We start from the raw sequence: 13,083 nt of genomic DNA on the forward strand, positions 1-13,083 counted from the left end.
TCCTGCATTGCAGGCAGATTCTTTAACAGCTGAGCCACAAGGGAAGCCCGTTACTGGGTAGGATGACCATATAATTTACCATGCAAACCAGAACCATGACAGGAGGAAAAGGACCTTTGGTTACCCCACTAGTAGGTCAAGTGTGCATGTTATTAAAGCTATCAGGTCAGTTTGAGCTGGCATAAACCAGATGCTTAGGTAAGTCACCCTCATCTCCCTTAGCCCCTGAACAAATGCCCCTGAGGGAGGGGCCAGAAAATTAGGTCAGGAGACCCCCAAAGGAGATTTATGTAATGTGAAAATAAGCTACTGCATATTTACATGCTTAGATTTTTTAATTATGATTTTTTAAAGAAGGTCAAGAATGAAATCACTGACTTTCCAGAACAGCGTTCAGCTCTCACTGCCTTGCCTAAAATGTACCACATTCAAGTACACTGACCCAGGCATAGCATATAGGGTAATAAGCTAAGGTCAAGTACTCTGCTGTCTGTTTGTCGAACAGCAGTTACCTCAGAAAGTTGGACTGGTTCCAAATTCTATTAGTTCCGCAAAAGATCAACAACATAATATTAGAAGTTATCAGCTGAATATGACATATTAGCCTATCGATGTCCTCAAAATTCGACATAGGGTAATTAAGACCTACTTCCTTTGCATATTTAGTAAGAGCTAAGCTAAGTGAAAGTGAAAGTTGCTCAGTTGTGTCCAGCTCTTTGAGACCCCATGGACTGTATAGTCCATGGAATTCTCCAGGCCAGAATACTGGAGTGGGTAGCCTCTCCCTTCTCCAGGGGATCTTCCCAACCCAGGGACTGAACCCAGGTCTCCTGCATTGCAGGCAGATTCTTTACCAGCTGAGTCACAAGGGAAATAAATACAATCTTTAAAAATCAACAACCCCATTCCCACACCGTAATATTTCAAGTCACTAAAGAAACTGTGTGAAAAATCTTCATCCAAAGCAAATAAACCCTGTTTTCATCAGACCTGAAAGGTTATAGAGTTTCTTCTTTAATGTGGTCTTTTCCTAAACAGTTAAAAAAAACAAAATCCTACTAGACAGAGGATAGCTGTTATTTCTCTATTTTGTTTCCTTATAATAATATATACATTAGGATAGCCTGAGGATATAAATAAATCATCAAATTTAACCTGAAAATTACATAAACACATTAGGTAGAACATTCTATGTGAAATACAATAACCCAAGAATTTTTAACTAATAATTTCAATTCTTGACAAGACAGCAAAGTAGTCAAATGCCCATACTTTCTTACAAACTTATCACTGCCTAATACGAATTTACCTTAATAACAGAAGGAGGCAAAATCTCCTTTTGAATAGTTTCAGGCATTATACAAAAGGTAGAAATGGTCAAAGTCTGTTTACTCAATAAGCCATAAAAAATGAGCACATCTCACTAAATCTCAAACATTTAATGGATTACGAAAGCTTTTCAAGTAGTTCTGTGATGCCATTCCTTCTCTCCTAATCTTTCCTGTTCCTTCTTATTTCAACTTGCACACCTCAACCAAATAAATCTTCAAAACTACTGTTTTCATCATCAGTTTTCCAATAAATAAAAAAGAATTGCAGCTGGTTTTTGACAGGGTGCCAAGACAATTCAATGAGGACAAAATAGTCTTTTAAACAAATAGTACTGAAACAACTGGATATACAAATGCAGAATAAACTTAGACCCTTACTTAACATCATACATACGAATTCAGAATGGATCAGAGACCTAAGTACAGAAACTAAAATTATAAACTTAGAAGGAAACAAAGATGTAAATCTTCATGACCCTGAATTGGGCAAAGCCTCCTCAGACACAACACAAAAGCACAGGTGACAAGAGAGAAACAGGTAAATTGGGCTTCACCAAAATTAAGAGCTTTGGGGCTTCAAAGGATACGATTAAGAAAGTAAAAGTGAAACAAGGTGACCGACCCACTGAAGGGGGAAAAAAATCATTGTAAATGTTGTATCTGAAAAGGGACTTGTATCCAGACTATATAAAGAACTCTTACAACTCAATCATAAAAAGACAACTAAGTTAAAAAGTGGGCACAGGATTTGAACAGACATTTCTCCAAAGACAAATGTGCAATAAGTCCACAAAAAATATGCACAATATCATTAGTCATCAAGGAAAAGCAAATCAAAACCACAATGAAATACTACTTTATACCCACTAGAACCTATAATCAAAAAGACATAACATGACAAGTACTGGAATCTTCATATTTTGCTGGTAGGAATATAAAATGCTAGTCACTCTAGAAAAGTTTGGCAGTTCCTCAAGATGTTAAACATGGAGCTACCTCATAAAACCCAACAACTGTAGTCTTAGGTATCTACTCAAGAAAAATCAAAACATGCATCCACACAAAAACACTCATAATTATATACAACAGTAAATGCTTCAACCACCCAAATGTCCATCAACAGAGGGAGAAAACATGATGGCGGGAATATTCTCCAACAATTTTAAAAAAGGTTCTAAAACATGCTTGAACATAGTCGAACCATGAAAAAATTACGCAGAGAGAAATCACTCACAAAAGACCACTTATTATATTGTTCCATTATACAAATTTCTGTAGGCTAATAGTACTTGCCTATGGTTGGCAGGGGGGCGGGGCGGGGTACTGGAAATTCTAATGAATTCTTTGGAGAGTAATGAAAAGATTCTAAAATTTATTGCAGTGATGGTTGTAGAATGATGTGAATAAATTAAAAACCACTGAACTGTCCGCTCTAAATGGGTGGCTTGTATGGTATAGGCAAATTATATCTCAACAACACTGTGCCCCTCCACCACCAAAAAAAGCAATGCTTTATACAAACGAAGTCTAACCTTTTCTTTTATTCATGCAAAGTCCTCTAGAATCTGGACCCATCCACAAGAATCCTCCACTCCAAGCATACTGATCAAGACGCTAACAATACAGCATGTTATTGCTATGTCTGACTCTTTTGTGACCCCACAGATTGTGGCCCACCAGGCTCCTCTATCCATGTGATTTCCCATGGAAGAACATGGGAGTGGGTTGCCATTTCCTTCTCCAGGGGATATTCCTGACTCAGGAATCAAACCCACATCTCCTGCATTGGCAGGCAGATTCTTTACCACTCGAACCACCAGGGAAGCAATAATCCAGCATACACCATGCGTATTCCAAGCCAAAATCTTTGTTCATGCAGATGACCCACTCACCACAATCCTTTCCTCTCTGCCCAACCAAACCCTGACTGTAATCTTAAACTTTTTAATTTTTTAAAAATTCACCTTACAGTTCAAATTCTATGTCTTATATGCTATTTTCTAGGGCCAAGAAAGAGTTGGGAGTCATCTCACTCACCCTTTCTTTCTTAACATTCCTCCATCCTATCTACAAGTTTCAGTCTTTTCCATTCTCAATGTAAAAAATACTGTACTGGCTCAAAACTGGCTGTACTTATTTCTACTGTGATGGAGTGTTGTTCCCACCTTGTCATTCCAAAATTCTCGTTGTTCCGATGCTTCGATCTTATTTTCTGAGCCCTCCGTGAGAGCTCACATGGTCTTACCCTCCCTCCAATCACTCCATATAAATATCAACATTTTCTGAAAATCAGGTATACATATACACATGTATACAATTCCTAACTAGAAAATAACACCTGTTCACAACTTTTTAAAGAATGTTTAAATATATGGATGAAGATGGATTCAAAGGAATAACTTTTTAAATGCAAATAACTGTAGGCGGGGAAATCTGTGAAGTTATGTTGTTTAGTCACTAAGTCGTGTCAGAATCTTTTGTGACCCCATGGACTATACCCATCAGGCTCCTCTGTCTATGGGATTTCCCAGACAAGAATACTGGAGTGGGCTGCTATTTCCTACTCCAGGGGATCTTCTCAACCCAGGGATCAAACCCATGTCTTCTGCATTGGCAGGCATATTCTTTACCTCTGAGCCACCAGAGAAGCCCGTATGAAGTTATATCAATATATTTAATGTTATAAATAATGCAAAATATTATACGCACAATAACTCAAAAATGTCTGACTTATTGATAAAGGTTTCAGCCCTCCTCTAATGGGCAGTCATAACTTCTGAGCTACAAGCCAAAGGTGAAACAATATTCTCAAGAAAACCTTTCCAAACCAACGAAAATGGTTCATTTCAAATTGATGAAGAATAAAACTATTCAAAAAGTAGTTTCTGTTGACAGATAGTTAAGCAACAAAATAAGCAAGATACAAAACTATGTAATTTGACCCTAAGTTATGTTACAAAAAAGGGCACATTTTAAGTCCATTAAAGTCCATAGAAAAAAGGACAAAAAATATACCAAAATGTTAAACAGTGGGCATCTTTATACACTAAGATTATGGTTGACTTTTACTTTTCTATATTTTTTAACCTTTCTGAATTGATGTATTATTATTAAAAGTATAAAACAAAAAATGTAACAGTAACGTTTGACTATGTTTTTTTCTCCTTGGCCTTTATATAAACTCTAATTCTCAGTATCTATACTTCAAATGCAATCCAGCCACTTTAGACGGCTTTGCAAACTGGGTCAATGCTTATGCCATCTCAAAGGAAATTATGAACTATTTTCAATTCCATTACACATCAGTGCAAACAATTTCAGGGTAGCTTTGAGTACCAGAATTGTTGTGATGTCATCTATATTATCTCAAAACTTACCTTAAACTGATTCCTAGACTCTAACTTAACATTTCATTCAACAAACATTTACAGACTTCCGACTACCTGCCAAGCACTGTTATAGGTGCTGGCAACTCAACAGAGTGAACAAAAACAACAAAAATCTCTGCCTTTAAGGAGTTTAAATTCTCTGTAGATAAAACTTAATGTCTCAGAAGAGTCAGGGAACACCCACACAGGGCTCAAAAAAGTACAGAACTACTAGTTAATAAAGATTATAAAAACTGACAAATTTCTGTACATAGCTCAAACCATCTCAAATTTCAGCTAAGGGTATAGGAAAGTGAAAAACTCCTTCTGACTGGCAGCAAGCCGAAGAACTAGGAACCAACTGAGAATTCAGAAGTATCTCAGGATCCTGCAATATTTCATCCATGTAAATTCCAGCTGCAGTTTATTCACTGCCTGAAGTCAGGCGCCTGCCTAATAATCAGGAAATACTTCATTTCCTATTATATTAACTCAAAGCATCATTCCTAAAGTAAAAATAGAGATTGTTCCTCACCACAGGCGTTTATTTCAGTACTTACTTTCTCCCTCATACCTCATAATGAACTAGCTGGGTCATCCCCCAGAGCAAGCCAGCATCCGACATGAAAACCTTATTTATAGCCTCAAGTCATCCCACCACAGACAATAAAGTCTTCACTACTAAAGTCACAGAAGTATTTCAATCTGTTTGGCTAAATCTAACATTAACAAGACAAAAACCAGAGGCTTCTTCTATGAGCAAGCTGCCTTCCCTGTGGTCCATGTTAGAATGCCTCTAGTATCAGTTAAGTCTCCACAGAAACGTGTCACTGACCATCAAACAGACTAAGAAACCATTAATAGATCCCTATAAATCCTTCCCATCTACTTGCAAGAACAAAACAGATCCTCAAACCGTAATCTTCAGAATTAAAAGCCACCACAATTCAAGAGGATCACTTAGTAAACTCATCTAACCTCTTCATTTTAGAGAAAGGGAAACTGATGCCCAAAGCAGTTACACGACCAGTCCAAGATAACACATTAAAATGGAAAAGCCAAACTCAAATCCTGATTTTTTTTTTTAAACTCCCTAACAGCTGACCATCTCAATACACCAAGTGAAATCTACTTATATTTTGAGACCAGCAGGTACGGCTTCCAAGCCAGTCTAGTATCAGAAGGGCAGGGGATATTATTATAGGATGACTGGGAAGGAGACTAGGAAAGAACCAACCACAGAAATCAGGATCCGATATATGTAACATGAATGTATCTTCTCATATTCTCATATTATGACGCAGAAGATATTTTCAATCTATAGCAACTGTGTTTTGACTGCCATGTTCTCTGGTATGTCTTTCTAGCTTTTCTGCCACTGCTAAAAACCTGAAACATGCCTGAAATCCATTTAGTACTAACATTCTATGCAGCAGCAACAGCAAAGGAATTGGGAAAAGTTAGCTGGCAGAGGAGAAAGCTCTCTAAACCTTGGGTAATTCTTACTCAGCCTTCTAATTTAGCTCAGGATTTCTTGTATGAAGCCCTAATTCCTCCTTCCCCCCAGGCTAGGCTCCTACAGCAGAGTAATTGTACTTGCCTCATGGTATTCTGCTGGTTTACCTGTCTGGACCAAGTTCTTTGAGGCCAAAGACTTCAACTCGAGACCTAGCACTAAGTGGGCACACAGTAGGTGCTGGATGAACAATTTTTAAACTTGCCACTTAAAGCACCAATATAAACAGCTTAAAAGGTGGCAACCCTATTCTGATTTAAAACATGGTTTTCAAAAACATTTTTTAGCAGATCTTTCTGTAAAAATCTTATCAGAAACCCCAATGTGAAAAAGCAACTTATTGGTCCTTAGGTAATTTAAGTTCTCCTAGTTTGACGGAAAATACCAATGAGCCTAGTACGGGCGTAGCAGCAGCAGAGGCAAGAGCTGATGCGAATCAGCCATCTAACTTTGTTTCTTCTTTATCTCTGTCTTTATCTCCCTCCCGAGAAGAGGACGGAGATCTGTGTCTCAAAGCACATATCCATCTTTGTTGATGGTGGGGCTTAAGAGTAAATAGACTACTGGCCATTGCATAAGCTACACAGTTCTAGTTGCTAGTTATACAGGTATTTTGAGAGATCCCTTGGTAACATGTGAACAAGCAGAAACACGCACTGAATCAAATGCAGCAGGCCTATTCCTCTGCTTTAAGGCTCAATGAGGTAAAGATAACCTACCTGTCTAGCAGTATGTAGCTATGAGCTAATTAAAACATGGTACAGCATCACCGCACTTTAGATTACTCCAGAGATCCTTTACTTTACACAGACTTCCTCTGGCTATAAAATATGGGAGGGCATCCTCACTTCCATTACCCCACACGCACACTTGATAAGAAGTAGCCCAGCAGACAGAAAGGACATCCGTAAGCCTTAGGACAACAGTCTGAACCACAGTTCACTACCTACTAGACAGATGACCTTGAGAACGTTACTTAAATTCTCTGAACTTCGGTTTCCTCATCAGTAAAACAGAGACTATTAGAGTTCTTGTGCAAATTAAATAAAATCATATATGTGCAGCTCCTAGAACAGTAAGCACTCAATAAATAAACATCATTGTATCACTCAGATTTAGCTTTGACAGAGGCAAAAAAGAAAGCAGATGTTACTGGTTTCAGCCTATAAAACTGAAAATCAACACAGAATGCAAAAAAGGGAAAACTACAGTACCGAAAATAAAGAGAATATTTGCTTTTAATGTATGTCATATCTAAGACAAAAGAGCTGAGGACACAAGTCATTTGGGGGTCACAGGCCTTTACCAAATTAAGTTTCTTTAAAGAACCTACTGCTCTAAAAAAAAAAAAAAAAAAAGAACCTACTGCTCTTATTTTCTTAACCAAACCAACTCCCCCTAAACAGTAACTAGACTCCCCAGAAGTGTCAGCAGCCCTGAGAGAAATTACATCCTGAAGCCTTTCCATATAAATAGAACACTGAGTATTCACAACAGACTGCAAAATTGTTCTGTTTAAGTCAGAACTACTTGAGCACCTGAATTCAAACTCATTTATCTTCAATTATCTCAAGGGTGAGCAATTTCCATCTGAAGAACTAGGCTTTTAATGGAGACCCAAGAACTCCCTGAAAAATGTTAGCAAGATTTTCTATGCATGTACAATTTTCTCTGGAGAAGGTCTACAAGGTTTTATCAAAATGTTAAAGTTGTTTGTTACCCAGAAAAGGTTAAGAATCAGCATGGAGATTCTCAGTACAGCCTTCTGGAACCTCCCACTGGGAAGGTGAGGTGAGCAAATCTCAAGGCAAGGATCCCCAAGTGCCAATTTCATAAACTATTCACACTGGATTACGTTACAGAAACTCTTAAGCATATTTCTCCCTTGCCATTAGCACTTTCTATATCAGGGTTTATCTTCTTTCATCCTCATCGTCCCCACCCACCCTCCACCATGGCCCATCCATCCTGGGACAGCTCCTATCCCGTGCCTCTTGGCAGTCAAGGGCCTCTATCTGACAGGGCCTTAGGAGCCTGCTGCGCCTTACCGATGACTACTTAAGCAGGTAAAACTCCAATTAGCATTTCTGATTTGCCACTTGAACACTACGTACAAATGAAGGACAGACATCTTGTTACATGAGTCTCCTCATATTTTTACAGATTTAAAATGCTAACTAAACTCATTAATTCAATTCAAACACAACTGCACCCGTACATTCTGAGGAACTGGAGAGTTAATCAAGCCATAGAAAGGGCACCTCCAACTTCGCACTCCAGTCTCAATGTTTCTATGTGTATCAATTTATATGATAATCACTTTTATCAAACAGATACAAATCCCCACACTCCCTCAGTGTAGAAAAGCAAAATTAACTATATTTCAATCCATTTTTAACCAATTCCCCATTACCACAGATAATGTTTCACCACTGGCACATTCTAATGAAATCTGTAATCTATACTTCATTTACTTACAAGCTTTCAGATTTAGCAATTGTAACCTTTCAACGTGTAAGGCAAATAAAAGATAACAGAACTGTGAAATACATTAAGAAGAAAACTTATTCTTCCTTCACTGATATGAGGCAAAGTAAAAAAAAAAAAAGCCACATAAAACCAAGTAATCTATATTACTACATTTAAGTATAAAAATGATTTCCATTGGAAATTACATCTTGGATCTATCCCCTTTAACAACTATTGCAGTATTACTAGCTGCTCTTATATTGCAACCAACTCACAGCTTTTACAGGTCCTTCCTTTGTGAAATGCAATTGAAAAAGCACACTCAAAACGCTTAGTGTCCAAATAATACCACTAAACTCACCGAGCACTGTCATATTCAGCACCTTGGTCCTCATCACTTTGTAGTCAAGAACATACAACTACAGACCTCCTTTCATGTGTTTAATTTCCAAAACAGCTCCAAGATGGAGGTAAAGAATAATTTACTTGGTGGCACAGTACAGAAACTTTAAAAGCGCTAACCAAGTATGGGCAATCAAGACCAAAAAACCCTGAAATTAAAAAGGAATTTAAACTCACAAAGCATTAAGTGAAGATACCTTTAAGAGATCCAATACTGAATTCTACCTTGAAGTAGGAGTATCAGCCAGTCTTCCACCCCAAAGTAAAGCAACTAGGGACACTGATCAAAACTAACCAGGTTTTTCATGGGCAACAAACAGTAAGGCATCACTAACCAGTCTCTTCAGTGAGCAATTCTTAATTGAACAGAATCATGCAGTTAAACATTATGAAATCAGTACACACATCACACTGGAATGGAATTTATCTTACCCTGCGCCACACTGCTTGGATTGAAAAAATGTAGACTAACAATATTCAAAGCACAGAGAAAATGGCACTTGACAGAAACCAAAACTATGGCCTGAGATGACTCCACAAGGGGAGATAACTTTCCCTTCTCAAAGTAATGGATACAGACAAGAATCAAACTACAGACTGTGAAATAACCTGTGGACCTCACAGCAGTTAGTTTCACTTGCTCCAACACCCTACTCTCTCTAAAAGTCAAATGCACGATGACACAAATACAAAAACACAACACATCTAAACATCCAATAATTATTTATTGATTTACATAAATACAACGGATTGGGGGGAGGGGTGTATGATGAAATGTTACTCTCAGGTAGGTAATAATGCCTTTCTAATTCTCCGTGGAATTCATGAATTCAACGTTTTACCTTCACCCGCTGGTTTTTAACTAAAATACCTCGTCACCAAGTCTTTTCAATCAAAGCTGTCCAAAAACTCTACAGTCGAGCAAATAACATGAAATTAGACACATTCAACACTAGACTTTCCAGCCAGGAGCCACGGTACCCTCCAGATATCAGGCCTAAGAAGAGTAAATTCAAGCCCTTTAAAAATACTCAGCATTTAACACCAGTCTTCCAAGAAGTGAGACTTTTGGGGGTGATGGGTAATGTCAGTTAACTTCCTCTTCCTTTAAAAAGGTCAAAGACAGGGAAGCGTCCGGCGTTACATTTCCTCCTTAGATCGCGTTCCACCACAAACCACATCACAACTCTCCCAATCGCTAAAAAAAAAAAAAACACTAGCCAGAGGGAGTGCTTTCTGCAAAATTTCACCGTAGACTGAAAATCCAACTTACCTTTGGAACGAGCTAAGTTTAGTTTCACACGGGAAATTTACCAATAAAGTTTATTATGTATTAACCACGACAATCAAGGAAGCCCACCATGCCCCGCTGCAGGGGGAGCTGAAGGGAGATAAGAAGGAGGGTGTCGTCCTTACAACAATCAGAGAAAAAGCCTTCCCTGCGGGGCTGGTCACAGGCACCAGCAAATTCGGCCTAATAAAAAGGGGGGCGGGGGGCGGGGGTCGGGTTGGGCGGGGAGAAGAAGCGAGAGGGGGGAAACGGTGTCTCCCACCCCGCCCCGGCTCCAAAAGGGAAGGGCTGCAGAAGCAAGGCCGATGGAGCTAGTCTGCACAGTAGTGCCAAGGGTCGGAGGGGGGAGGGGGGTTCCCCACCCCCAGCAGTGCTGCTGCCAAGGCACCCCCAAAAGCTCCGGCGCCAGGCCGGGTGCGTGGGCTGGAGGAGAAGCGTCCCTGCCCGCGGCTGGGCAGCAGCTGCTGCGGGCAGGAGAGTCCCCGGAGGGGCCACAGTCCCCGACACCCCCAACCCTGGTCCACGGCGAAGCGAGCCGAAGGGCTGGCAGGAAGGTGAAAAGGATACTGTTGGGGCGCCTGGGTCTGGAGGGCCCTGATGTTCGGGTGAGGAGGGGCCGCCGCTGCTGCTGCCGCCGCCGCCGCCGCTGCCGCCGCCGCCGCCGCCGCCGGGTGAGGAGGCGGTACCGCTGCCGCTGCCGCCGCCGCCGCCGCCGCCGCCGCCGCTGCTCCGGTGCCGGGTCCGGTTCCTGCTGCAGCCGCTGAGCCTGATTTCAGAGCCGGTTTCTGCGGTAAACTCATGGCAAAGCGAAGCCACCAACCCCCCCAGAGCGGGACCGGGCGCGCCGGGGTGCAGGGGCCGGGGGCAGCGGGGGGGCGGGATGGGGGCAGACCCGGGGAGGCGGCGGGAGCAGGGGGCCGGGGGGAGGCTGGGAGGAGGAGGAGGAGGGGGCCCGGGCCGGTCACACGCCCGCCGCCGCCGCCGCCGCCGCCGCCGCCGCCGCCGCCGCCGGCAGCAGCAGCCGCCCCGCGGGCCAGCACCACCGGCTGCCGGTCTCCGTGACAACGCGACCCCAGGGGGGGGGCCGGACCCGGCGGGGGCAGGAGGCGGAGAGACCGGACCTTTCACGGCAATATCCTCATGGGCCGGCGGCGGGGGGTCTTTATCCCCCTCCCCGGGGGAAGCGGCGCCCTTCTCGGTAGCGGGGCTCAGGCGATGCCGGCGGATTTTCCTCCCTCAACGAGCAGAGCATCCAACATGGCGCTGCGGCCGCCTCCAGCAGTCCGGCAGGACGGCCGCTCGGAAAACTTCGGGCCTTTTCGGAGTGGCTCGGGAGGCCGAGGGTGGGAAGCCCCTTCGGCTCTTTCCGGAGACTGGGAGCGATCGGGATTCTTCGGAAACGCTCGGGGGCGTCTTCGGCTGCCGTTCGGGAGCTCTCTGGGGCTGACTCGCTTCCTCGGGAAAGATCGGCGAGGAGTCGGGGGAGGGGCACGGGGGGCGGCTTCCCTGGCGCGCTGCGGCCGGGGGGTACCGGGCGGAGGGAGAGACCAAAGGCGAGGTCTGGTCTGTGAGAGCCCTATCCTGTCGCCCAGCCGCGAAGAACAATGGTAACGGCCGTGGAGCCCTGCGGTTCGCAGAGCCCTGTCCGCGGGGGCTGGGAGACACTAAGGAGAGAAACCCAGGTCACGGAGGTAGGAAGCGCTTCACCAGAGAGAAATCGCTCGAGAGGAACGCGCCGCGTGCCCCTATCTACATTACACAGAGCTCTCGCCGGCCTGTAACGCATCACCGTCCATTGTGTCGACATTTCGCCCTCGCTCAGAGAAGCGAGTGGGATGAGGAGCCCCGGTCTCCAGAGCGCGCTGAGGCGAGGAGAGGGAAAGGGACCGGCCCAAGGTCACCCAGCCGAGAAAGGACAGAGCCAAACCAGTATCTGAAATCCACCTTCGTCTGAAGGAACCTGGCCGCCTCCCAAGTGGCCCGGGGACCTCACCCGACCGCCTTATCTAATCGGCAGCCCTAACTTAGGGATCTGTGCACGGATTCTTCTCAGGCCTGCCTCAGGACCCGAGCGCCCTTTAACCGTCAGCCGGAGGTCGGCTCCCCAGTGCCCTGTGACACTTGATAAACTCCTTTTCTCCTCAGCATGACTCACGAACACACCCCCACACCCACCCCCTGCCCACAAACCACCACCACCCCGCATTGGGGGTCTTGTCTAAGCACGGGAACATTAAGGGGAAAGGAACTGCAGAGATCAGGGAGCAAGCCAGGTAATGGTTCCCAGGCGCTGAGCATTTACTGTCTCACACCGTCCAGTGAAATAGGGATAATCATTTCACAAAGGAAGAGACTGAGGCTCAGGGAGGCTCAATACCACCGCCCAAAAGCAGGAGCTGAGAAAAGCCAGGCTCAAAACCCACAAGAGACTGCCCTGGTGGCTCAGAGGGAAAGAATCCTCCTGCCAATACAGGAGACACCGGTTTAATCCCTGGTGCAGGAAGATCCCAGAGATGGTGGAGCAACTAAGCCCATGTGCCACAACTTATTGAGCCTGTGGTCTAGAGCCCAGGAGCTGCAACTCCCAAGCCCGTGTGCCAGAATGCCCTAAAGCCGGTTCTCCACAAGAGAAGCCACTGCAATGAAAAGCCCCTGCACATGAACTAGAGAGTAGCCCAGCTCACCACGACTGGAGAAAAGCCTGCA

The 13,083-nt window shown here is 43.6% G+C and overlaps 1 protein-coding gene across 14 annotated transcripts in view; it reads right to left on the reverse strand.

Annotated features, from left to right (window-relative positions):
* The window catches only part of EIF4G3 (eukaryotic translation initiation factor 4 gamma 3), a 353,762-nt gene extending 342,441 nt beyond the window's left edge, over positions 1 to 11,321 (reverse strand). For 8 of the 14 annotated variants that reach the window (XM_070382605.1, XM_070382595.1, XM_070382588.1 and 5 more), the window contains exon 1: positions 10,945 to 11,316. In XM_070382605.1, the coding sequence (XP_070238706.1) occupies positions 10,945 to 11,177 (233 nt within the window). In that variant the 5' untranslated portion in view covers positions 11,178 to 11,316. Of the gene's footprint in view, positions 1 to 10,944 lie in introns of all 14 variants that reach the window. The other 6 variants (XM_070382560.1, XM_070382520.1, XM_070382510.1 and 3 more) reach the window with 2 other exon arrangements.
* Between the last annotated feature and the right edge of the window lie 1,762 nt (positions 11,322 to 13,083).

This window comes from Bos mutus, chromosome 2 (assembly GCF_027580195.1).
Source record: "Bos mutus isolate GX-2022 chromosome 2, NWIPB_WYAK_1.1, whole genome shotgun sequence".
NCBI lineage: Eukaryota > Metazoa > Chordata > Mammalia > Artiodactyla > Bovidae > Bos > Bos mutus.